General features: G+C 40.5%; 2 protein-coding genes across 3 annotated transcripts in view; both read left to right on the top strand.

Moving 5' to 3' along the window:
- Positions 1-330: 330 nt before the first annotated feature.
- Positions 331-6,945, top strand: mdh1ab (malate dehydrogenase 1Ab, NAD (soluble)). The gene is made up of 9 exons (XM_037123830.1): positions 331-468; positions 957-1,055; positions 1,541-1,637; positions 3,732-3,907; positions 4,420-4,542; positions 4,698-4,874; positions 5,184-5,297; positions 5,976-6,065; positions 6,203-6,945. Exons 1-9 carry the CDS (start codon positions 466-468, stop codon positions 6,323-6,325), a joined length of 1,002 nt encoding a protein of 333 aa, XP_036979725.1. The 5' UTR covers positions 331-465; the 3' UTR covers positions 6,326-6,945.
- Positions 6,946-8,239: 1,294 nt separating this feature from the next.
- The window catches only part of ugp2b (UDP-glucose pyrophosphorylase 2b), a 29,847-nt gene continuing 11,292 nt past the window's right edge, over positions 8,240-26,794 (top strand). The window contains exons 1-4 of one of the 2 annotated variants that reach the window (XM_037123828.1): positions 8,240-8,597; positions 12,613-12,740; positions 14,805-14,912; positions 23,231-23,416. In XM_037123828.1, coding sequence (XP_036979723.1) covers positions 12,642-12,740; positions 14,805-14,912; positions 23,231-23,416 — 393 coding nt within the window. In that variant the 5' untranslated portion in view covers positions 8,240-8,597; positions 12,613-12,641. Of the gene's footprint in view, positions 8,598-8,674; positions 9,576-12,612; positions 12,741-14,804; positions 14,913-23,230; positions 23,417-26,794 lie in introns of those variants that run through there. The other variant, XM_037123827.1, reaches the window with a different exon arrangement.

The raw sequence follows: 26,794 nt of genomic DNA, 5'->3' as shown, positions 1-26,794 counted from the left end.
TTCGGTCGGTTCATTTTAATTACACATGCTGGTTTCCTGTCTATCTCCCAGAAGAGAGGCTAAGCTAAAGCAGTTAACAAACTGTAATCTCGATGCTAGCTGGCTCTCTGCTGCCGCTGGATACCCGGTCGCTAGGCAACAGCAAGCGGTACTTTAAACGCTATGCTAAACAGCTAGCATGTTAGCGCTCCAGATCCAATTGCTAGCGATAATCTGTAGTGCACAGCCTAGGTAATACTAGTATAATCCGGGGAGACGTTTTGTGATGTAAACTGTTGAGTCTAGTTTGTTCGTTTCGATAAAGGATAACGTGAACTATCAAAAACTACAACTACCAGTATTTCCTGGTTGTCGATGTGCCGTAAAACGGATAGAAGTGTCGTGATTGACTGAGGATTTATATAGGCGTGCCCTCTGGGTTGAGCGAGAAGTGGGAGAGAGCCTGCTCAAGCTATCGCGTCAAACATGGTGAGTATAACCAGGCAATCTATAGGTTATTCTTATCAGTAATGGATTGTAACATAGTTATGCCAAGAGTTGCTAGTTACTGTCAAAGTTTTGCTAAGTTCGTCTAAGTCTGTTATTCATTGTAACTGTAGTTTTGCATGTCGTGGCAAAGCGGAACCAACCTCTCAGTGCTCGAAAGTTTATTTAATTTAAAACCTGTAACAGCTACCGTATCGTAGTCTTTGGTGGTTATTGAATGAATGTTGTTGAACGTATGGTAAAGATGGCGATGAACTTGATAACCTAATTATATCCTTGTTTTGTTATGTAACAGGCAGGCAACACAGTCTATTTTTGAACTGACCCTCCTGCTTTTGTAAATCCTGTTGATAAGAATAGACACACGCCACGTGTGCAAGACAGTTAAAGTGTCACTTTCATACCTGTCCTCTTAGTGAAATCAATTCTAATAATGCTAACAGCACCTTTCTTTGCCTTGTGTCTTGCAGTCTGAGCCAATTAGAGTTCTGGTGACCGGCGCTGCTGGGCAGATAGCCTATTCCCTGTTGTTCAGCATTGCCAAGGGAGATGTCTTTGGCAAAGATCAGGTAAAGAAGGGCCTTTTGTCTTGCTCACATAACACACTCAGTTCCTTTATCTCATTAGGAAGTGTAAGGGCAGTGTCACTAGACATATAGAGGATACAGACGAGCTGTATCTTAAACATATATCATGGGTTTTCCAGGTCAAATTTAGGGGTGACATTGAACATGGCCCCTGTTGGAAATCTGATCAGTTTGCACTTGCTCGTGCATGTGCGTCGGGACGAGCCAGGATTGCCCTTCAAGTCAATGAAACGGATCTTGTGCCAAGAGTCTTAGGCCAACTTTAAAACCACTTGATCCATTTGGCACAAGCCGTAGTCACTGAGCCACATGGCTTAGGCCTTCACACTCTGTTCCCTGAGACAACTAAGTCCCCCACCGTCATGTCTTTTATTGTACATGCAAATTATGATTTTAAGTGCATTTACATTCAGTTCAGCATGTTTTATTCATTTCATACCATTCATTCCTCCTCCTCCTTCTCTCAGCCAGTCATATTGCTCCTTTTGGACATCACTCCCATGTTGCCAGTCCTGGAGGGTGTTGTCATGGAGCTGCAGGACTGTGCTCTCCCACTTCTGAAAGGTAACTGTTAAAGAGTGGGAAATACTATCAAATAACATGACATATTGTCTGTATTCATTTTCACTAAACTGGCATCAAATGGCACAGTTTTGGACTATTTGTTTTTTTTGTAGAAGCTGTCTGAAGTTAAATTGTATTACTACAGATTAAAGAAGCTTTTCTTCCCGTGTTCTTGTGTATAAAAATCTGTACTTTCAAGAAGTTCTGCCTTTTTTAAGTTTATAGCTTTTTTTCTCTTTTAATATCACCACACAGACATGCATGTTTTTGTGTTTGTGCTGCAAGTGAAGACTACATACAGCATCTGTAATCCTGAATCAATTCATAACAAAGTGCGTATTCTATTATAATCTATATTACATATCCATTTAGGGCTCAATTTTCTTTTTTTACACATATTAATGTAACTCAGATGAATGTCGTGTTAACTCATTTAGATGTTGCTCTGATCTTTGTCCTAAGCATGTGCCATCACCATGCCAGCATGTTTTGCAGTTTTGAGCTTTCTGGAGCCTCTAAATGTCAGTGGGACAACAGGTGTTATGATGAGATGTGTAGGGGAAAGACATAGCGGACAGTTCTAAGTGCTTTAGATTCTGCATTGTTGGTCCCATGGAGGGATGAATCTCTACATGGACAGGGTAAATGCAACATTCTGCTCATTGCTACAGAGCAAACACACTGTTAATGGAACAAGTCAGAAATGTAGTAGAAAGCATATGAAAGTCCCTACTATGGCTCTTTTTAGTGTGTGATTTAAAATTAGACTAATAGAAATTATTTAATATGAACAAACACAAGCATAGTTGCTGCAGTCAATACATGTTGCAGCTGTACTGTATCTCCTTGTTTTAAGTTAATTTTACATAATATTTTTTTTGCACAGGCACAGTTTTGTAGAAAGATTAGAGCTGCAGGATGTTTGAATCAGACAATATCATTGAAGCATCCTGTGGTTATTTGAAATCAACACTCTGCTTTATATATTCCTACACCTGCAGAAAATCAGTCACTACCTGCTGAAGACGGCTTCAGACAACTCTCCTAAATGTTGGAGAAGACAGATAGACTTCCTCTGTTTTGGAAATTAGCTCAAACGCTTTTACTCATACATGCGTCACTATTTCAAGACCATCAGGACTTTAGTCCTTTAATTTCCCCCTCTGAGACACTTGATAAATATGCAGGTTGGTTTCCATGAGGTTTTTTTGGTGTTATCACTGTAACCGCTGTCATGATGTCTGTCGTGAGGCGCCATTATGTGGCATCTCCATTGTGACCTGGAATTTTTCCTTTGAATTAGTGTTGTCCTTTGCTTTGTTTGGACAGGGGCTGTGAGAGGCCCCTGTATTAACAACTGTGCTGCAAAGACAACGCTGCATGCACTGAGATGGGCCCAGCCTTATGGTACAACACTGGTCACTCATGTAATATGTCCAAAATGCATCTCCCAAAATTATGTATGATTTAGAAATTATAAAAAAATTAGATCACATGGACAGCTGAGTCTTAAGCGTTTTGCTTTATGTATTTTGATGTGATTCTTTACCATTTAAGGTAAAGTTAGTAAAATCAAAACTTTCACAGCCTTAATATCCTGTGTGTCATGTGTAAATCAAATTTTCCTTTTAAGGGCCAATGTCTGCATGGCATTTTTTTTTCTGCGAGCCAGCATCTTTTTTCAGTCATTCTGACTAAGGAGAGCACGTCTCCTCATTGGCCTCATTTAGCCACCGAGAGAAAAATGTATGCACCTCAGCATCTTTTTCAGAGCGCTTCACCTTTTAAATGCGGCTTCTTCAAACAAGTCTGCACGAAAATCTCTCAACTTTTCAGAAAGGTGCTGGTTTTATCACTGTTGCTCTTTTTCAGGCAGCCAGTCATGTATTCGATGGGGTGGGAATGGCCATTGGTGACCAAGACGAAGTCTTGTTCTGGCCATGTCTGTCTATCCTAACTTTTTTATAAGACCAGAACTATTACAGCAGCAACAGTAAAGTCCATCTGTTTGAGGAGATTAATCATATTTAATATACAAATATAAACAAATGTAACTGGGACCAGTAATAATGAATTCCCTCCATCTTTCTGCAGAGGTTGTCCCCACTGACAAGGAGGAAGTGGCCTTCAAGGACCTGGATGCTGCCATCTTGGTTGGCTCCATGCCCAGGAAGGATGGCATGGAGAGGAAGGACCTGCTCAAAGCCAACGTGGCCATCTTCAAGAGCCAAGGCGCTGCCCTGGAGAAGTATGCAAAGAAGACCGTCAAGGTAATGACACAAAATTTAGTTTAGAGACCTGCACAGACATGCAACTTTACATACACTCCACTGCTTTGCCACTTGTGTTCAAGGCTGTTGAGTGAAACTATTCTACTTCTGGCAAAGTTGCTTGTGTTACGTTGCTTTTAAGTATTTAGAAATGTTCCCTGTGTTAAACACTTGTTGCAGCTGTGCTTGTGCTTGATTCCTTTTGTTCAGAGCCCTAACCTTGGCTTACATGCAACAGAGCACAAATGTGCAAATTACTTTCACGTGCTTAATCTTATTTTTTTTTTTATATTCAAAATCTTGCTTTTAATAATAGATAAAGCTCCACTCGGCAAGAATAAGATAACAAAACTGCAGCTGCTTCTAAAACTGAATCTGTTATCGTTAATGAATCTATGACAATGATGGGTTTATGTTGAGTTATATCAGTTCTGTTTTCAGGTGTGTTCATATATATATGTGTGTGTGTGTGTGTGTGTGTGTGTGTGTGTGTGTGTGTGTGTGTGTTTCAGGTGCTGGTTGTGGGAAACCCTGCCAACACCAACTGTCTGATTGCAGCCAAGTCTGCTCCCTCCATCCCCAAAGAGAACTTCTCCTGCCTCACCCGTCTGGACCACAACAGGGCTCGCTCTCAGGTGTGTTCCTTTGGACTCTCCTTTGTACTCCAGTTATATTCACACCTACACTTGTACAAATTAGACTCACAGACTTGTAGCTGCCACATTTGTCTGAGCTGATCTTGGAACCTGAATTTGCTTTTATTTTTTTCCTTTTTGCTCCGGTCCTGTAGGTGGCGATGCGCTGCAGTGTTCCTGCCACCCATGTGAGGAATGTGATCATCTGGGGCAACCACTCGTCCACCCAGTATCCCGATGTGCATCATTGTGTGGTCAACATGTCTGGTAGCGAGCTCGCCTGCTTTGATGCAGTCAAAGATGATGCCTGGCTCAAAGGAGAGTTCATCACTGTGAGTTAATAAGTTCACTGTAATCTGTTAGACTGTGAAATGTATACAGTGCTCTTCTTTTAACCACTCAAAAATAACAGTTAACAGGTCTGCTAAAATATTTGATATTGCACAAATGGTACATTTTATGGAAATCTCCTGCTGCTGCAGACATTTCAGCACTCAGCCTTTATCACAAAACCTTTACAACTAAATTGAAACTAGCTTCACAACTCAATAACACAAGATAACATTGTATGAAAGGTTCTCCTGCACACATTCCTGCCTGCAGCTGCATTTTCATGTAACGCTACATGTTGTTTCATGCAGACAGTGCAGCAGAGAGGCGCTGCAGTCATCAAGGCCAGGAAGCTGTCCAGCGCCATGTCTGCAGCCAAGGCCATCTGTGACCACATGAGAGACATCTGGACAGGCACCAGCGAGGTTAAGCCCATATATAATTTATATTACACTTGATCTGGGAAGCATTTTCTGTTGCTGCATTTTCTCAAGAACCAACAAGGCTGCTTGGATAACCCTAATTTTTGTGATTTGGTGAGGTGATAATGAAAAATAAGGTTCTCATCATTAAGAGGCTGTTGGAGTGTGCTGAGGTTTTCATATAAAAAGAGTTGCTAAAGGGTGTACCAACATCTTTGATTTATGATCAAAGTAAAAATCAGGTTTGTGCTAATAATTTTAATTTCCCAAATCATAAATGCATAATAGAGCTAAAACGGTAATAGAGGTTGAAGTCTTTTTTCAAGCAAAAATGTCAAACATTTGTTGTTTCCAGCCTTTAAATGTTAGGATTTATTGCTTTTCTTTGTTATTTATTATGTTAAATGAAGAGTCTTTGGTATTTGTTCTCCCACAAGAAGAGTGTATTTGCAAATGTATGTGCTCATACAAGAGACTTTTGTCATTAATCTACAGACTTTTATGTACCTAGCCTCAAGCGTTTGTGGCTCAGAAATAAGATACAGTTCATGTTTGTATTTCTGATGCCTTTGTTGGAAGAAGTGTTGAAGGAAGTTTTGTTACCGTCATTTCTGAATATCCTGAATAAGTAACATTGTATTTGAAATCCAGTTTTAACCAGTTTCTCCTGTTTCTTTTCAGGGAGATTTCGTCTCCATGGGTGTTTACTCAACTGGTAACTCATATGGAGTCCCAGATGACCTCATCTACTCATTCCCTGTCCATATTAAGGTGAGACTGATCTGACCTTTTATTCCCTCCTGTAACAGCTAAGTGTTTATTTTGAAATCAAGTAACAAAGTAGCTATGAACTACACTGTTTTCCCAAGAGTTCTAAAATACAATACTTAAATATGCCATTTCCTCAGGACAAGAGCTGGAAGATTGTTGAGGGCCTGGACATCAACAGCTTTTCCCGGACAAAGATGGAGGCCACAGCAGCCGAGCTGATCGAGGAGAGAGACACAGCCGTGGCTTTCCTGGGAGTATGACTAGACCCTTCAAAGCCACCTAACCAGCACTTAGACAGCCCCAAGACTCCAGACTCACGCCTCTGATAAAGCACTCCACCAATCCCAGTGGCATTTCTCTATATGTGTGTGTGTATATCCGTGTGTGAGAGAGAGGGTAAGTCAGTGCTTATGAGTGTAAAGTTGGATTTATACTTGTGTAAAAATGTACAGCAGCTATGGAGAATTCTCAACACTGTTGGCGATTGTTGTTAGTGAAGACAACATTTTCACGATCGCCATGCAAATCCATTTGCTCTGCACACCTTCTACTGGCTCTGATCTGCTCTGTCAATTATAGAGTGAATAGAGACAATGACCAGGCTTACTTTGGCTTTAAGCGATCACTTGACTTCTTTTCAGTTAAGAGACTCTTACATCAGGGCGGCTGCACACTGACGCACAAGTATAACTCCACCTTAAGTATACAGTAAATAATGAAAGTACACAACATATGTTACCAGCTATTCATCAATAATCTTTTTCTGGGGGGGTGAGTGAAACATGGATGGTTGTTACATATAGTTAATGATGCACTAAGTCCTATTACACTGGAACAGATAACTTATGAAGCTGAAGTAATAAAAAAAAAGCAAACACTGTGTCGTGGATTTCATCACTGATTATCATTTGTTTTCCAATGGAATGTCATCTTGCAGGTAAACAAATATAATAAATATAATATGCAGTGCCGTTTCTGCAGCTGCCACACTTAAACTGTTTAGGTGTTATATGCAAGCTGGGCACTTTGTGTGTGGATGCTTCCCCTGTGACTGCGTGGGCTTCCTCCTACAGACCAACAGAAGCGTATTAGGTGAACTGGCAATGTGTGAATGTGACTGTTTTTCTGTATCTGCCCAGTGATGAGACGACTAAACTTGATAGTCCCTGTAGAAAAATGTCCTAAGACTCTACACTGTGGTTTTAAATGAAATCAATGCAATATACTAGCGATGAACTAAGTACATTTACTTAAGAATTAAGATACAATTTTGAGGCTCCTGAGTATTTAACTTCTACTGCAAGCTGTTTTTGACACAATACATTTACATTTATTCAAGAATGACTCTTGGGTACTAACTCTAACCCTACAACAAATACAAGAGTGAAGACCTCCCCTAAAGAGGCTCCAACCCACATTAGATATGTAGGGATTGATAGGCGACTGGACGGACAAGACAAATTTACATGAGGTATGCTGGGCGGAGGGGGGTTTAGCACTAGTCTTCAAGTATCAGTATACTGAAAAGGTTGTTTATTTCAAACTTATTACATAGTAATGAGAAGTAAATCAATGTTTAAAATACACCAAGGATGTGTACACACAAAATTATACCTGACAGATATATTGTTACCTGTATTATCCAGCCCTGTGGAGGACATTTGCACACAGTTAAAGGTCACATTAATAACATGTTTATGCAGACAAATCATTAAATAGAATATAGAAAATGTTGTACAGCAGAAGCTGAGATACAGTGCAATGTCAAAGTTTCACCAGGAGAGGGCAGTATTTCCTAGTTTTTACCTTCCCAGAAGGAGGAAGAATGATTTCCAGTATTTAACATTTGTAATTTCTTAAATGTACAGTCTGTCTTTGCTGATTTAAAAAAGGACGTGTCATTAAAAGGATGCATAAACAAAACCAGACACTCTTATATTAGCATTTTAAACGCTGCAGTCAGTTTGATAACAGTCGTTATAATGCATTAATGCACTTTAAAATATTAACTGGTTCTTTAAAACTATTACAAATACAGAAGTCAGTACGATTAAGCGCCTGTTTTTTTTGTTTTGTTTTGTTTGTTTGTTTGTTTTGTCTGTGTTTACTATTTTACACATTTTTGGAGCATTCTTTAGCCCGGAATTGCCAGAAAGCGTAACTCGCGTAGCACAATTCCATTGGCTGTTAAAGTTGCGTCACGGGAAAAACGGCTCTCCCATTGGCTGCCATCCTCCCTACAACGTTTTCATTCGCCCCCTCCAGGAATGTCGCTGTAGTGTGAAATATCTCAAAACTAATCACCGTATTTAAGTTCTGGGTTTTTTAAAACCCTTTTGTAAGTTTTACGCAGCGATTTCGAAAAGAAACTGAAGCCCGGTGTTTGAAGGTGAAAAGCCGTTAAAAAACAGAACACGTACTGAGTGTACTCCCGCTGTGTGTCTCGTCTGCGGGATCGTTGTGGTCCTTCAGACCCGCAGGACCAGGCCGACCCCATCGACTTGTCTTCCGCCAGCATCCCACAGTCACACAGTAAGGAAATGGTTTGAAATCTGAACCCATTTATCGCTTTTCCTGTTGACACTATCCCCTTTCTCACGCGAGATGTGTTGACGGTTGTATCGTTGAGTTAGCTAACGTGTAGGTGATTCTTTTTGACGGTTCTTTTTTGTCGAAAACGGCCGTTTCTCCTCGCGTTGTGTTCACGGTACCGCCGGAGACTTGAGCTCTCTTTGCGTTGTATTTGCGTTCCTCAAGTAAACAGCGGCAGTATTCAGTGTTTTCTCGAGTACATGCCGTCCTCTCCTTCCATCCACCCATCCATCAGCCAGTCAGTCATTTCTGCAGCCATCCAGCCTCTGAGGTTGCCCGTGAGGCAGGTCATCTTATTGGACTCACTCGTATGTGTGTGTGCGTGTGTTCGTGTGTGTCACCGGTGAATCATTGATGGGATACGAGCGGAGTGGTGTTTAAAAAAAGAAAAACAGAAAGGGGCTTAATGTCACCATAAGGTAATAAAAATGAGAGCAGTGGGCGAGGCAGAAGGAAAACACGAGCTGAGGTTGGGAGTCACAGCTAGGATTTGTGACGTGGTTTTTACAGTATCTGGGCTGGAAAATGAGCGGCGAGCAGTAAAAAGCATCCAGGCTCGATCCGAACCACGGATCGTGTTCAGGGACGTCTGGCTGCCATCCAGGGAGAGATAAGTGGGCTCGGATACATGTGTGCTTCTTTCTGCTCTTTTGACGAGGACGTGAGGAGGTAGCCAGGACGTGTCATCCTCCAGAGACTCAGTTGTGAATGGACTTAAAGGCTTGAACGCGTCTGAATGAATGAGCAGTTGGCTTTGAGGCTTCATGAAGGAAACTTTAGTGTTCATTTAAGGGATTTTTGTCATCAATGACACTTCAGTTTGCCCTCTGGAATATTCAATCTGAAGCTCTGTTTTGGGATTTATTTTATTATTTTGGTCGAGGCTTGACTGCAGTAACATGGCACTTTATGTAGAAGGTAAGTGGTGATGTTTGGGGTGCATTCCACTCTAATAATCTTAGATGGACAGGTAAATAAAACAGTGGATGTAAAGGACCATACCTGTGTTTTCTTCACATTAATGCCAATGGCCTCTAATCATTTCAGTACCCTGTTTAAATCAAATGAAAAGAGAACAATTGATCGAATAAGTCAGTTGGTTGTCATCTGTTAAATTAAGTTAATCATTAACTGTTTTGTCAATCGATTAACTCTTTGTTTCCAGCTTCTGAAGTTTGAATATTTTCTGCTTTCTTTCCTGTTTGACTTGTGGATGAAATGAGAGATTTGAGCACATCATCTCTGGCTTTTTTTTAACCATTTTCAGACAAGCAGAAGGTTTATATAGCACATTTTACAGACACCAGTCACAAAGTGTTTCACAGTTAAACAAATTAAAAATAGAATAAAAACAACAAATAGATAGCAAATCAGAATGAAATAGCACATCAGCTGATAAAACACAGAATATAACAATATTCTACACAAACGCCTGCCTGAAAAGCGAAGGTTTTTTCCTGCTTCGCCTCACAGACTGACTGATCAGTCAGATGTGACAGCTACGCCTGGTTTCACTTCTTTCACAGTTATTATTTACATTTTCCTTGCCAACTAATGCATTAGAGTGAACACAGCACTTGTGTACATAAACATACATGAATATAATTCCCACGTTGGACCTGGCTGATTATATTTATTTATTTGTGACTGACTCACATGGTAAATGGTTAATAGACTTGCATGTCTGTAGTGCTTCTACTGAATGCTCAAAGCTCTTTACAACACACAATCATATGCTGATGGCTCGTCAGGAGCAATTTGGGGTTCAGTATCTTGCCCAAGGACACGTCATCATGCAGCCTGGGGATTTGAACCAGTGACCAGTCCACAATTGATTGCAGTATTGTGTGGAGTGGAGTTCTGGTAAAAGATATCAAGTGTATTCACTTGTGGTAGTTTACTCCTCTGGTGTGTCATTAATAAGCTGCACCTCGGTATTTTTGTCTCTACATTTCCTGTGACATGACCTCTCTGTCCTGTCTGATAAGCAGCCAGTCAGCCAGCACCTTTGACTCTGCTGCTATGAATACAGCATTCAGCACTCCTGACAAACACCAACTGCCAGTCAGGTTGCCGATGACAGCTCATTTCTGGACACAGTTGCAGATTGAAGTCAAAGTTTTTTGTTGCCAAGTCAAAAAGACCCGTCTGGTCAATTCTGCTTGGTAAGATAAGATGATTTGCTCAGTCAAGCAACTGACTGACAAACATTTGGATATTAGTTAGTCATTTCTCGTTGGACCAGATGCTGATAAGGTTATTTTACAATCTCATGGTAAACTTATTGTTCCAAATGACATCATTGCACTGAAACACTAAACTTCACTGAGAATTTAACCCCAAACACACATATGAGAGGTTTCATGTCACTGAATATCGGACAACATATACATCTTATATTTCTGTGATAGGCAGGGATGAAATGTAACCAAGTACATTTACTCAAGTACTGGTCTCGAGTACAATTTTCTGGCACTTGTACTTTACTTGAATATTCACATTTTCAGTTATTAATATTACATATTATTATTATTAATTCCACTCCATGACATTTAGAGGTAATAATAATACTTTTTATCTTCCACAATCATGGAAACTGTGATGGGCATTTGTCAGAACGACAGTGTTAACTAAAAACAAACAAAAAACAATTAATGAAAGCAGTTTAACAATCAAGCTAATGATTAATGAATCCAGCTTAAATGCCATCGTTAACCTGTTTATTATGGATCATCTCGTCACATCAGTTGGCTTGCAGATGTTTTTTAGAGATTTTTACAGAGATTTTGAAATGCTGATATACTGTAAATCCATCCTCTTTTCTTCTGTTGTCACAGCCTGTGTTTCCTGTTGTTGTATTTTATCTGAGCCAGATACAGTGAAGGTCACCCTGTTAGCTCACTGTGCTACTCTGCTAACCAATGAGAAGACTGCTGATAAACAGACTGACTTTAAAGCATTTTAGATCTCACCAAACCAAATTTACAGCATAGCACAGAGACCCGAACAGGCCCAAGAGGCTAATTTGGTCACATTTTAGTGTATCACACCCCAAAAGCATGATATGCTTGATGACTTGATTATTCCTCTTAGATGAATGTTTGTCACAGGTTGTTCTTTGTCAGCAGTAAAATAGTTTGGCCCACGGTGCTCCTGCAAGGTGACATTAAAAATAATGAGGCTCAGAGAATTGTCTTGTTTACAGGTATAATTGCGCTTCTTTAGTGTAATTGGTCACGTTTGCACAGCTGTGGTGTTAACAACGGCGCTGTGAAACGTCTGTTTTCACTTGCTTTAGTTTGTATGATAGCCCTCATGATACCAAATATTATTAATTAATGCTTCTGGTATAAACATATTTATTGGTTAAAGCCATTTGGGGTTCCAGTTTTTGATTAATTGCTTGGTCCAAAAAATAATGAGCAAACAATGAAAAAGCTGATTGCTGGTCTGATATCTAGACCACAGTATGAACTCATCAGTTATCTTTGTCTTTTCAAAAGTTAAAAAAAAAACCCAAATATCACATTTTTAATTGCATTAGTCCAGGAAAAGTAGCTAAGATAATAATTTGGGCTTGAAAAATTAATTGACCTTCAAATAGTTGCCAATATTTTTTTTGCTGATGGACTCTTTACAGCTTTAATAAATGAATATAGGAATGCTTGTTTTTGATTGAGAAGACATTAAGTAATAAACAGACATGTACTAAAACCTTTTGGAGGGGCCACTCGACTTGCTTAATTCAGGGAGTCGACTTAACTTGACCAAGAAAGAATGACGTTGGTCTTGCTTAAGACTTGGACCATTTGAGTTACATGTCTGGTTTGAGTAAATGAAAAGAGCGGAGTTGGAGACAGTAATCATTCTGAGGATCCAGGATATGTAGGAATTCAAATATGTCACAACAGTTAAAAACCACGTCCCCCATGTTCCCCCCGTCTCGCCCGCCCAGGTCTGAGCAAAGGAGTGGCCAAAGGAGGGATGGCTCAGTTCCAGGAAATGATGCGGCAGCAGCTGGAGAGCTCCATGCACACAGAGCTGGAGAAACTTCTGGGCACCTCCACAGGCGCTGAGAAAGAGGTACAGTCATACGAACTCTCCGTCTCCCTCCCTCTGTTTCTCCTCGACCATCTGGATGTGATTACAGGGTGGCTGGGTCACTCACGAACACTGGGAAAACACAAAAGTGACACATACTGAGGCACGGTGCCAATGAGGGTTCCACCTACATAATGCAGACACAGACATACGTAAAAGTATACGTCACCCAATTGCAGTACAGGCGAGGTTTTTAAGCAAATGTTCATCTGTTTAATCAGCCTATGTCATGATATAGTGCGTCATTAGAGAGCCCAACTGAGACCCGGTAGATTTGTTCTACTGGCCCAAAATATTATCTGGTTTTGGGAGTGGATGCATCACAGCCCACAGCAGCGAATTAATCAGAAATGAGTAAACGGTCTCCTAAATAGCAGCGAAAAGCCGGACAGAACATCATTTAATCCATCTCCTTTAGTTTGTGTACACACTCATGCACAGTACAATCACGTAGGGATTGGCAGTTGCCTCTTTCAGATATGAACCAGGCACCCTCAAATTTCCAGGAATCACAAAAGATGAAACGTTGCTCAGAAAATAAAAAGTCAGTCAATACGGGTGTGTCCGTTATTTCATACACAACCTCACTCGCTGAAGGGTGTTCTCAGAAAAGCTGATGTATTTGCAGTAAGAACTAATAGTTATGCAAGCAAGTAAAGCCTATACAGATACATACTGAGCTGTAGAGTACACACACTCTCTTAGTTACAAACTGGGCAGGTCTCCAGTGTAAATGGATGCAAAAGTGAATGTGAAGCAGACCACTCACCACTTAGACCAGACCACCTATTTGTTCTGCTTAACCCCCAGGACTAGATAAATGAAACCTTGTAGAGCCGGTCCCATATACTAACTGTTTTGTCAATATGGTCAGACTTTCACACAAAACTAAATTGTATTTATGACAACTTTGACTTTCTTCACTTTACTACTTTGCTACAATTATCTTTCAAACTGACAAACATCGGGTGAGTGAATCATGGCTCAATTCAAACAGAAAAAAAATCCCCAAATACCCCACGTATGTTGCTCCTCATGGACTGCTGTACAGTTTATGGGGCACATCAGAAGAGGCGCTTCTTCTGTTTGTAACACACATTCTAGATAGATACGTTATGTTCATTCTTCACGGCCTTAAATGGTATTTTAAATGTCTTTATCATTAACCTATTGTTTTCTTGTCAGTGATATTAAAACTAAAAAGGTATAAAAAGGTATAAAGTATTTTTTTAAATGACCAAACATTTGTCAGAAAACTTTCATAAAGTCGTACATCACATCCTACTTATGTTTTATCAGTTATATCCTTTTGTATTCTACTCATACAGATGTTCTGATCTTTTTAAAAACTTAGTTAATGCACATAAACCCAGTTATCATTATCAATGTATAATTCATGTAGCGTAGAGATAAAACAAGATTGAGTGGTAAGATTCTGCTTAACGTCCTATATAATCACATACAACAATGACTTCAGTGACGATGATCAAAGTTAGAATTGCTGATTTATCAAGTAATGCTTATTCAGCAGCGTCACATTTTGCTTCGTACATTCCACTGTTTCATTCGTCGCTCAGTAAACATACTGCACAGGTTCAGCCTCTAATTACACATAACCAAACACACAGCCCACATTTGAGGCTTTTCCGCCGACTGATTCCTCCTTTATCACAATATATTAGTGAAGCAAGTTTCATTTCCTCGATAACCAGCTCTGTTATAAGAAACTTTGTTGTGAGTCCTAAAGGAATATAAGGGAAGGATCAGAGTCAGATTTCCCAACTGGATCAATGATGGCAAAAAATCTTAATAATGTATCAGAGTTTTAAAAAAGAAAAGTGATTCACAGACTTCTGCGAAAGCAGAGCAGTTTTTGGTTTTTTTTGGAAGTTTTTTCGGCTGCCTTCCGTTAGAGAAAGTTGGCAGATAATTGGTCCACTTTGAGAAGCAATTACCACATTTTTCTTTCACATTATCTGGACAAGTGAATAAGAACTGAAGTCGATGGAAGAATAAAGGTTCAAAGAAAGTTCTTTTGTTTTTCAGGTCTCCAGGAAAGACTTTGAGGGCTTCACAAATCTTTTCCACAGATTTCTGCAGGTGAAGGGTCCGTCGGTGGAGTGGGTCAAGATACAAAGACCTCCAGAGGACTCGGTGAGTCTTGTTTGTGGATGCTGTTTTGTGCATCTTTGTGTTTCTTTGTGTTTGTAAAATCAATATGAAATGTAAGGATTAAGCCAAGCGCACACACACACACACACACACACACACACACACACACACACACACACACACACACACACACACACAACTTTGTGTGTAGTCTTGTAAGGAGAATTCTAAGCCAGAAGCAATCATAAAAACACCAAGAAGTAATTAACATTCAAAAGAAAGCAGGACTAATCTTCGACCAATGGGCTGTGTTTGTGGAGGCATGTTGCCAAGGTTACATGTGAGATGATGCAACACGATCCAGGAAGTCCAATTTGAGTCATTTGTTTTGAAATCTGAAGGCTTATCAGACGATTTTTACAACTCAGGGAAGTTTCCACAGTGACAATCAATATATTCTTGTTTTTAATGATTACAAGATGACAAGACACTGTTCGGATCACAAATTGATCTACCTGTAATCTGTGCCATCATGTGTTCGTCTGATCAATGCAGGGTAATTTCCTCGAGGCCGAATTGAGATGTTTTTGTGGGATTTTATGTGTCTCACATTGTCGTGGATGTGGAGGCTGCATTTTGCCAGTCGTTTGTTTTTGAGCTGTAGAAAATTACTAATTATTTGAATTATTCTTATATACACTGAAACCAAACATCAGTCCACACAATCAGATACAAGCTTTTATTTGAAAATGTCACTTTTGTCTTGTCTTGTCCTCGGTGGCTACAGATGTGGCGCACTGAGCAGGTTCAAAATCTAAATGAAAGCATTCATATGTTAGTGACGTGTTTTTAGTCATACACTCAGGTGATCACACTCCTGTCCCAGTACCTGTCAGTCAACATGATGGGCTGTCATGAACCAGCTTTTATTAATGATCCAACTTGGATTATTGTTGAAACTATATTAAAAGAAATCTTTCAGCTAGTCTAAATGGAAGTTGTTTCTCCTTTATTTCTACTGATGAAACACCAGAAAGTCTATTTTAACTGTCGTGCCTCAGGGCAGTAGTTACCTTCCATGTTAGTAATTATAAGTTTTGCATAAGGGAGGGGTGTTATGTAAGTGGATGTGTTATTTATTTATTTATTTATTTTTTTCAAATAATGGCTCCTTACGTTCCCATTGAAAGTCATCTTTTTCTCATTAAGGCCCATCGATTGCCTGACTCTTGTTTCTTGGATTGATTCGGGCAAACGACACTATAAATCATTCCTCTGATTTATGGTGAACTATACAGTAAACCAGTCAGGCGGTCCATTGTAAAATGTAATCTTTGAGTCTTTTGGGATGACTGCAAACTAGAATCTACTTGATTGTGGACAGAAGGGTGTGAATTTTCATCCCACTCATCAGGGTGTAAAATGGCGGATTAGCTGATACCTGAGTAGAGTCAGTGTCACCTTTGAATCCATTAACAAAACAGAAGCAAGAGGTGTATCACATCACAAAACGCCAGTTCAGCCACCTCTGGGCCCAGAGAAACATCTTGGAAATACACCACCACCAAAAAAACAAAGCATATAAATATTTTGGTATGTTTTTCCATCAGCGCTATGAGGTCATTTCCAGTCAACATGTGTGTAACTTGAGACGCGATACTGCAGTTGTTGAAGTCCAATTCTCCTTTGATTTCTTAAAAGACACTCATTTCAGTGTTATAGCAGCTTCTTGAAAAGAGGAGTTAAATGGCTGAGTTGCATGATAGATGGAACAGTGTGTCCCCGATGTCCTGTTTGTTTGGACAAAGTATTTGTAAGACACAAATCAATCAGAACAGCAGGAACACTGGAGCCACCAATGATGACACAAGGTGCTCTGTGCATTTCAGGAGTCTGGCACACTGCAGTTTCATCCCTATTTCCAACATTCACAGCCACAGAGAGATGGTTTGTGCTACAATACGCTCAGATTAATCAGGTTAAAATGAAGATTATTAAGGCACGAGACATTTGACACATTAGTTCTGGAACAATGATCAGACCTGGAAGGTGATATTAATCTTTTGTGTACCGAAGGCTGAATGGATTGCGGCAGCTAATAGCAACGTGAATCACGTCTGTCTAAAGGTCAGATTGACAAAAGATATTGCACTAATACATACATCAGTTCCAGCACGACCATGAAGTTTGGCATCTGATTGCGATTTGTGAATTTGGTCCTGCAGTGTACCACCCGCTTCACGATGTTAGCACAATTCCTTTGAGATGTCTGCTGCTGTGAGTTTCAGGTTAACTGACCTCACTTACCTCTGTAGATCATACAGTGAGTATTCACTATCACCCTGGCAGTAAAATAGAGGAACTACAGTGGTCTAAGTTTCTGTTTGACAGTGCTGTGGGCCGGTCCTGTGCAGAGTCACTATTTCTTGCCAAGTCGTCAGTATTTCTTTGAGCTAGCTGCTCAGGATTTCCTTGTTCTCCTTTACTGATAAAGCACATTTTGTAGGATGCCTTCAGTGCTCTCCTTCAGTTTCCTGCACTCTGGGTTTCCATGTTTTATGCGAACTTCAAAGAACAAGATTGAAAGGTCTAACAGAGGGAGAAAAGAAAAGTGCAGACCTATCTTATTCGGTTTGATCTCAGGGGAGGATCTTTGAAGTCTGAACACAGTGTTTTGTGTCAGTCAAAGTGTTGAGCAGACAGAAGCAGCACTTGAGAGTAGCCAGTGAGTAAATTGAGCGGCAGAAGAACAAGAGTCAGAGTGTTTGGTTTGTTGGCATAGATCGCATTTATAACCCTGAGAAAGTTCGGAGTTTATCTTAAATCAACTGTGACTCAGTTTTGAACTCAGCTAAACAAACTAGTGTTTACTGGAAAGCAATGAATCCTTAATTAAGTGATTAAGAAATTGCTTACGTAGAGAAACAATAGTCGCATCTACAGACACAAAGAAATCCACTGCTCTTGATCATGGTTTACTGTCTCACTACAGTGGTCTCTGTTAAAAAACGGGCTCATTCTTGATGTATTTTTTATTTTGTTGTGATGGAGACAGTATGACTCACAAGAGAACTGAGAGCATCGCAGCTGTGAGTGGTTAGATCTGATTATACTCGGGCAAAACAACACGTTCTTACCGTAAAGAGAAAAGTGTAAAAATATGAAATTCAGCTACAATGACCCTTCTGCAGTGTGTCTGGATGATTGTTAAACACCTGGATGTGTCACCACAAACATGGCTAGTTATGTCCTGACTCTGTGCATCGACGTGGTATTAAACCTTGTTGTTGGACGGTTATTTCCATGCAGCGTAGATGTGACACACATTGTTTTAATTGTAGTCAGATTCTACACCAGCTTGCATGAATTTGTTTCAGTGTCCCATGATTGAATACCCTGACAAGAAACAATGATTTTCATATGTGACACATTTTTATCTTTCATTCGATGCAAGTGTGACACAAGTTCACATATGAAAACTATCATGTCTCTGGAGGCATTTTTATGAGGATTTACAGAGGAGAAGTGCAGTTTCTGAAGCTTTTCTGCTCTGCTAAGATCAAACTTTAAAGTGAATGAGTGAATGTGAAAGTGGCCTGTGTTTCATTTTGTTATGTTAAACAGGCAGCAGCTCTACTAAACGTAGATGTGCTAGTAACTAACTAAAACAGTGTTTCTCAACCTTTGTGACTTGTCCCCACTTGTGGCAGTACACAGGTGTGCTCAGGGGAGGAAACCTGAATTTCCTGCAGTTTTGCTCAGTTGGCCACTCAGCCAAATCCAACAGAATTCGTTGGAATCAATAGGATGTTTCTGCCTCCTGTTTCCTCCGGTTTCATGCCAGAGATGTTGCTGTCTGGCATTTGTCGGCCGCGTTTGCTTCTGTCTCACTGAACACTGACAAAACTTCCTCAGTTGTTCGCCCTTTACTGCACTCTTAAACCGCACACACACAAACACAAAGCCCCGATCTGTCTTTCCCTCTTCAGTCTGTTGCAAGTGAAGAGTAACCGCATCGCCGCCCCCCTGATCCGGAGCCGCCTCATTTATTTTTACGAAGCTGGAGAGAGAGATGGAGAAGATTAAAGATGGAGACAGCAGCAGGCAAAGATGAATGGATTGTGAGAAGAGGAGGCTTTACAGTGAAATTGAGAGTTACATAAAGAGAGACGGAGGCAGAGAGAAGATTAGAGGTTTGGGGGGGAAAAGTGGCGAGACAAGTATTGAAACAGGGCACATTAAATGAAATAGAAAATGACAGTGACACACAGTAATGAGATGGGGAAATAGGCTGAGAGTGTGTGTGTGTGTGTGTGTGTGTGTGTGTGAGATGAAGGAAAGAGGGTAAAGAGGCATCATTTGGCAGCATCCTATTCCTGTGAGTGAGAGTAAAGAAAACAGGAGAAAGGAGAGTAAAGGTTTTTTTTTTCAACAACTTCTGCCAACGACAGCCACTGGAATCAAAATCTCCCCAAACCGAATTCATTATTCAGTAGCTTTTTTACTCTTGACACAAATTGCCCACTCACTACTGCGACGAGAGAAGATGACAGGCTGACCTGCCACAGCAATAATTAATTGGTGTATTTTGGGCGTTTTTAAAGCATTGCGGACAAGTAAAATGAAAGATGAGTGGTGACGTTTTTTCTTTCTTTTCTCGCTGGATAATATCACAGCATGAATTTGAAAAAAAAAACCAAAAACAAACATGAAGTTGGAACATAAAGAAATTTGTTTCACAAAATTTCACATTTCTTCAACATCATGAATTTTATTTATTTGCAGCTAAACATTGGAAGCTTTTTCCTGCAATTTGACATATTGAGATTGTTTTGGCAGGTCACAACGTGGAGAGAGCATTAATGATGAGCTACAAAATCTAAAATCCAAAATGCAAACAACAAAGCCAAATGTTTGCCATTTTTGCTCAAAAAGTTATTCCTTTGAAGCAGAAATGGTTGCCACAAAAGTTGCAAATCAACCATCTTCTGATTGATTAATCTTTCAGCTCTTCATAAGATAAAATATTCGCAAGGACACATACCAAACTGTGCTTCGGCTATCGAAAAGTAAGATGACAGAAACAGTAATGAGAGCGCTGAAATGCACGAAACACAGAATCCTTCATGTTAAATGTTGAATAGGGGCAAAAGAATACAACAGCTCCGGGGTGTCGCTTGCTGTTTTGGTTTTATTTTGAATGAGTACACACACAGGCTTACATCGGCTGTTACCATAGCAACCCATGTAGATGAGTGTACAATGCCTCAGTATGTAAATCTGACCTGATCAGCAACAGTGAGGCCAGAGAGACTCAAGGACAATGTAGTCATCTGTGTCCCACAGATACAGAGCGACAATATTATGTTTGTGATTATAGAAAGTAGCAGAAGTTCTAATTGTTGAAAAATAATGTATATTGATAAATAACACTTCTATCTTTAATTCAGTTCATAACAACATTATAATTGGGCCATAAACATAACCACAAATCTCTATTACGTTTTTAAACTGCTTGTAATGATGAATGAGGGCTCAAGTTGTAAGTCTGCATCTGTGTGTGTGTGTGTGTGTGTGTGTGTCTGTGGTTAAGAAGAGATGAGATGAGGTATGGACAACTCTCTGTGTTGTTGTGATGCTGCGTCAGAGACAATAATGCCGTGGTTTTGTTGTTTAAAAAACGTATTTGAATGAGGGAGAGAGAATGGAAAAATACAAATGTGGAGAAATGTTTGGTGGAAAAAAATGCACCAGTGTCGCACAGTGACAGTTTAGTCTGAAGTGGGCTCTCACCATAAGAGTGGGTTATTTGTTGATTCGACCACAGGAGAAACTTGATGGTCTTAGTTGGAAAAGTATGTGCATCTGCGTCTGAAGTCTGCCAAAAGGAGCTGGAAAATATTGGCGTATCGGATACTGGCAAAAATCCAGCGTCATGCATCCCTATTAGGAAGCAGCGCACTAACTTTCTAACAACTGTAGCTGAGTCGACAACACGCCTGTGCTTCGACTGCACTTCAGGGATAACAGTGGAGTTTGACTCCGGTCACACAGACTTCTTCCCTCCTCCGCTGCTGCTGATCAAACATGTTTTGCAAACTGCATTTTACTTCATACCATTTTGAATCCTTTGGCGTGTATTTATGTCAGTCCAAAACTATAATCCACCGTGTGGCTCCCTTTGCTCTGGATTAAATGTCCTCTGAGTCTTCTAGGTGTTCCCTCCTTCAGCTGACAGCAGAGAAAACATGTTACCACAGTTTGCGCTAGAACTGATACAGAGGTGTTTTTCATCCAGCAGTCCTGGTTAAAGAGGTGTTCCCTGCAGGCGGGAGTTAGTGTAACTTGTAGCTGGCAGCACACACATACACACATGCACAGGAGGAAAGAGAAAAAAAAATAGCCTCCATCTGTTTTACCCAGAAAGGGGAAATGAACATCTGTGAGTGGAAGCCGTTTAACTCCAGGGGTACAGGGCTAGGATGGGGATCCCAGCTGAAACACATTTTACTCAGTATACACACAATCACACACACACACACACCAACAAACCTCTCTCTGACCCCTGAATTTGTTGCAGTCTTTTTGCTGTAGAGGTATTTTTGAGAAGAACATTTTTAAGGAACAGTTCACCCAAAATCAGCTCCATAGTCCACAAAACATTTGTGGAGCTTCACAGAAAACGGCATAGTATTAAAAAAACTAAAATGGCTCCATACTGTTTGACCAAGTCTCCAGAAGACCCGAGATCACAAGTCGGTCTAAAAAGATCTTGTTACACATTTTATAACCTCCATCTGCTTCAGTTGTTTAGGCAAATGCTGTAACATTGTCGATAATGTGTTGTCGACTGCAAAACTTCATCCAACTTTCCATCAACGTGCGTCTGAGTCGATAATGACTGAATTCTGCATTTCTGGTAGAACTTGTTCTTTTACATCCGTTTGTATTTCTCTCCTGAATGTCAGCAAACACAGTTTGCAGTTCTCGATCATGAAACGTCTTCTGTCCTCAGTTTTGATACCGTCTCATCCGTGTGAAGGACAGAGACGGAGTGGTAGCTGTGAGGTGGATGTCTGTTGTATTTGTGACCGTAGTCTGTGTGTGGTGTGAGGTAAGGGGGTGAGGAGTCGCTGTAGATGGGGGAGGGGGGTGAATACCAGGGGAGAGACCGTCTGTTTCTATCAGAATGTCTGCTGCTTGTCTGCTGTCACTGTGCTTTTCATCAGGAAAGGACACAGGGTGACTCCCGGCCTTTTTATCACCACACACACACTCTTCACACACCACGTACACCTTTAAGAATCACTGAGACATTTATTTCATCTTAAGAATTCAGGCAGACTCACACAGAGCTGATGGTCACTCACCTCCTAACAACAAAAAGCTGCTGTAACATCTGGTTAGCATTTGCTGTCCTTGAGTGCTTCTCACAGTTTTTAACTGGATGAGGGAAGGCATTGTGTTTCGGTTGTGTTGTGTGTTCTTGCTGCTGTTTTACCTTTAGATTGAAAACGACATAACGGTGAATCTATATATTCCTGGTTCAGGTTTATTGTTTTGACGAACACGCCGTCTTTCATATCTTCCCTTGACTCTTTCTTGCTCTGTGGGAGAGAATGAAACAGTCAATACATGATGTGTGAATGCGCTGACGAAAAAGCTGTAATATCGACCCTGCGATGTGGCTCCACACACACACACACACACACACACACACACACACACACACACATTACCGTACACAAATGCATTTTGCTGCCTCGACAACAGAAGTGCTGAAACTACATTTGAAACCGGCTGCGAAGTGCATTATGTCAGTGTAATTACTATTATCTGCACCATTCATTCAAACAACATGCCTCTGAATGTTTGATGCGGATGTTTTGTATCTAGCGTTTTCCTTCCTTGATACAAGAAAGCAATTTTTGCAGCAGAACATGAACAATTTGGGACATTTTCACATCAGCCAGTTCAGCCCATTTCACATTTCTCAGCTGACAAGTAATAAGCTGACATTCAAAGCTGTTAGAGTCTCTGTGCTGTATTTCCTGGATGACAACTTTTAGTTTGAAGAAAATTATTTCTTTGAGGTGAGCCGTAAAAATCAGAAGAATCCAAGACAAAGAGACATATTACGACTGCTGATTCACGCTCTGTATGGTTTTTTAGCCCGGGGTCGACCAGAGGCTAAGAGTTGACTCGGGGATAACTTCACTCCCTTTTCACACAGACGTTGTTAACCTAAGCTGAGGGCTGTATGATTCACACCGCCCTTTTACTAGCCCTTAAGGTTTTAAAAGCCTTTGATGGTGTATGCCTGCTGTTTGTCTAACCCTCTCTCTCTCCCTCTTCTCCAGATCCAGCCCTATGATAAGATCGCTGCTCGAGGCCTGCCGGACAGCGTGGCCGACTGCCTGAACAAACTGGTGGTGGTGAAGCTGAACGGAGGCCTGGGCACCAGCATGGGGTGTAAAGGCCCAAAGAGTTTGATCAGCGTCCGCAACGAGAACACCTTCCTGGACCTCACTGTGCAGCAGATCGAGGTACAGACAGATCTGAGAGCTGAGATTGGAAGAATTTCTTTGTAAGGTGTGATTGCCTTGAAGGTTCCTTGTTCAATAGCTCTAAAATAGACACATTTGGCAGTAAAATGCTGCTAAAGACTTAAATAGATGGACTGCTTGCCATTCAGAAAGACCCTTAACTTTGCCGTCAGTTATGTAAGAGGTTTTTCACTGTTGAGCTTTTCATTGTGGCAGAGATTCTTTTTTTTGGTCCTTACACCAGGTTAACATGACAGAGGAGCTTTACATGTTCCTGAAAAATGATCCTGGTTTCTCGTCCATTTTTTTACTTGTTGATCGAGACTATTTAGATTTGCCCAGTGAGCTTATTCCTGTTGAAATGATTGAAAAGTACAAGATTTTCCACCCACTGTTTGAAGCCGTTGATTAAACATTCCTCTCATGGACTAAATTTCACATCGATATCCGATATTTGCATTCAACTGATAAATTTGGACGAGGTTTCTCCAAGCAAGAGGACAATAGACGACTATCCGTACACTGTACTCAATAAACACCATTTCCTCATGAATTTCCTTATAGGAAATGTTTTGCACAATGGAACTGTGATTGTTATTGCCTGTTGACCTGTTGTAGTGTATTTGTATCAAGGAATGTGAAGGTGTGTCTGTTGGATTAATCTGCTAATCATCACCACATATTATTAAAGAAATGCCACATGGCAATCAAGCTGAGGGCGAATCTGACAAAGCAACATGGATAAATGGTTTAAAGTTTGCTGGTAACAACTTGATTGGTCGGTAGATTAATGGTGGCACAATCTGGTTGGTGAGGTTCATAATTATCAATTATCAGTTATTAGTTTTTTGTGATGATGTCAATCTTGTTTTAAGATTGTTTTACGTCCTCCAACAGGCTGAAAAAAAAGAAAATAGACATTCAAAATACATTTCCTGGGGCTGTTTTGGTTTTTTGTATTGAGAAAAAATGTCTTATTATTTTATAACTTCCTGTTAGCCCCTCAGTCACATTTTGATTAGATCTACTACCACAGGAAACGAGGGGAGAGAGATGACAGGGATATAGCAGATGCATTCACAGTCATAACTTCTCTAAATGCTTTTAGAGGCTCAGTGTAGAATCATTGTGTTTTCAGCCAGAACTGCATGTCGAGTAGAGGCAGACATAGCATGAGATCTGCACTAATTTCATTCAGGCATATGAGGCAAATCGGCTGTTTTTGGATCTGCACTCAAGAGGAAATGATAGATATGTTCAGGCAGGCCTGACACTCAAACTTTCACTTTTGGTAGTTCTCATCTCAACATGACCTCGGCTGGTTGTTTGTCTTGCTGTCATGACGCCCTCCTCCTCAGCCTGTAAATCCAACAGTGTATGAAAGCTTTAATTTCACAGTCCATCAGCTTCTCCTTTCTTTTACAAACACAGCCGACAGGACTTATTTCAAAATCGCCGTGGCTCACATTTGGCAGAGGGATCGGCAGTTAGGTGTTGCCTAACTCAGAGACGTGGTCTGAATAGAAGAAGTGGCCCGTTGCCACCCTGGCGCACATGATGTGGCTGTGATGTCAGAATGGGTGGAGCAGGCAAAGAGGAAGTGATGTGTTCTCTGATGTAATGCAAACATCTGCTCTGTGTACTGTCATGTTTTTTCCCCCGATGCAGTGATGTTTGAATAATGTCTCATTCTGCTTCCAGATTGAGTTTTCTGACAATAGATAAAAAAAAAGGATTCAGGAGAAAAATTACAAACATGTCTTTGCCTCTATCTGTCTCTCCATCATGCGTCATGCGTATCATCCTGCAGGCACAATCCTTTATTACTTTATGTAGCTGAGGTGCCGGGGGGAGAGACACATGTTGGGCTTTTTTTTCTGAGGTTCTTTTGAAAGAGTTCAGTGTGATATCGAGTCGGTGAGTTGTAGCGAAAGAGGATCTGTTGTTGCGCAGGCAGGCAGGTCTGCGGGGTTGGCAGGGAAACAGAGACGGCTGTGTGCTCAGACATGTCTGTGGTAATTTGTTCCCGATCATACGTCAAGACGCGACATTGACAATATCAAACATATTTCCTACATCAGCAGCACAGCTAATGCTTACACCCCTAATTATATTTGTTAATCACATTCAGTCATGTGTTCAAAAGTTCTGTTCTCAAAGTTTTGAGGCGGCCTCGACATAAAGAAGTCTGTCAGACGTGATGATGCCAGAGCCTCGGTGTGTACGTCAGTTTATTTAGGAGACAGTGTGTGTTTCATAACGGCCTCATGGGACGCTGCTCCCCCCCCCATCACACTGCTCTCTGTGTCCATTTTCTGCCCAGGTCTGGTCAGATTACCTCCCGACTGAATCAGCCTATTTAGAAAGAGAGAAAATGGATCCCTCTCACACACCAGGTCTGCTGTGTGAGAACGCCCCTCTCAGCCACCACACCGCCTCAGTGCAAAGTTATTTTGCAGCATTTCTGTGTGTAAAAAGGCCGTACAGTCGCACTTAGAGCGGACCATTGGATACAACTCTGACTGGAATGGCGCCACCTGGCTGCTGAAGGTTTACTGATTTCACCTGAGTGCCGCTCTTGTTGCTGCATCTGCAAAGTTATGCAAGTTGAGTTAAGCAAGTAAAGGAGCGCTCAGTTCAAAGGTGGTGCTTTCAGTCCCGTAAATCTTTGGTCAGGGTGTCTTAAAGGTACAGGACACGTCTGCCCACATTCAAATGCTTCTGGTAACACTTTATAATAACCATCATTAATGAATGGTTCATTTTTAGTTATTTAAACTTTAGCTCATAGTTACTTGACTGCTGACAATTAATGAAATGCTTTATAAACTGTTTATGAAGCAATTGTAAAGGTTTAAAAACATCATTTGCAACTTTCTAATGGCTATCCAAATACATAGAAATGCTTTATGAATCAATTCATTGTATGTTAACAGTTAAATACCTTTTAACTATCATTCATTTAACTAGAAATTTACCATTCATGAATAAACAAAAAAACAAAAGCAGATCAACACAGTCTAGGACATTAAATCCTTGTTTTTATAAAGGAAGACTGGAATTGTAAGGAGCAAACGGTTCTGTGCAGTTTAAACAACCCACGGTGGGTGATTTTCAGGCTGTTTTCTGTATTTTAGTCAACATTTTTTAGAGCTGATTAGTCAATTATTCAATAAGAATTTTGATAATCAGTTGCTGAATTATTTTAAGTTAAAATGCCAAAATAATTCACATGTTGTGGTGTCACAAATGAGAATACTTTCTGGTGTCTGTAGTTTTCTGTTGTAGCAAACCAGCTCAATTGTCAGAATAAATGTTGGCAATGTACGTTTCTGTAAACCTGAGACATGGACACGTTTCTTTAGATTCACTTTTATG

Source organism: Acanthopagrus latus, chromosome 15 (assembly GCF_904848185.1).
Source record: "Acanthopagrus latus isolate v.2019 chromosome 15, fAcaLat1.1, whole genome shotgun sequence".
NCBI lineage: Eukaryota > Metazoa > Chordata > Actinopteri > Spariformes > Sparidae > Acanthopagrus > Acanthopagrus latus.
The sequence above is the reverse complement of the archived record's forward strand: the minus strand, read 5'-3'. Positions and strand labels throughout refer to the sequence as shown.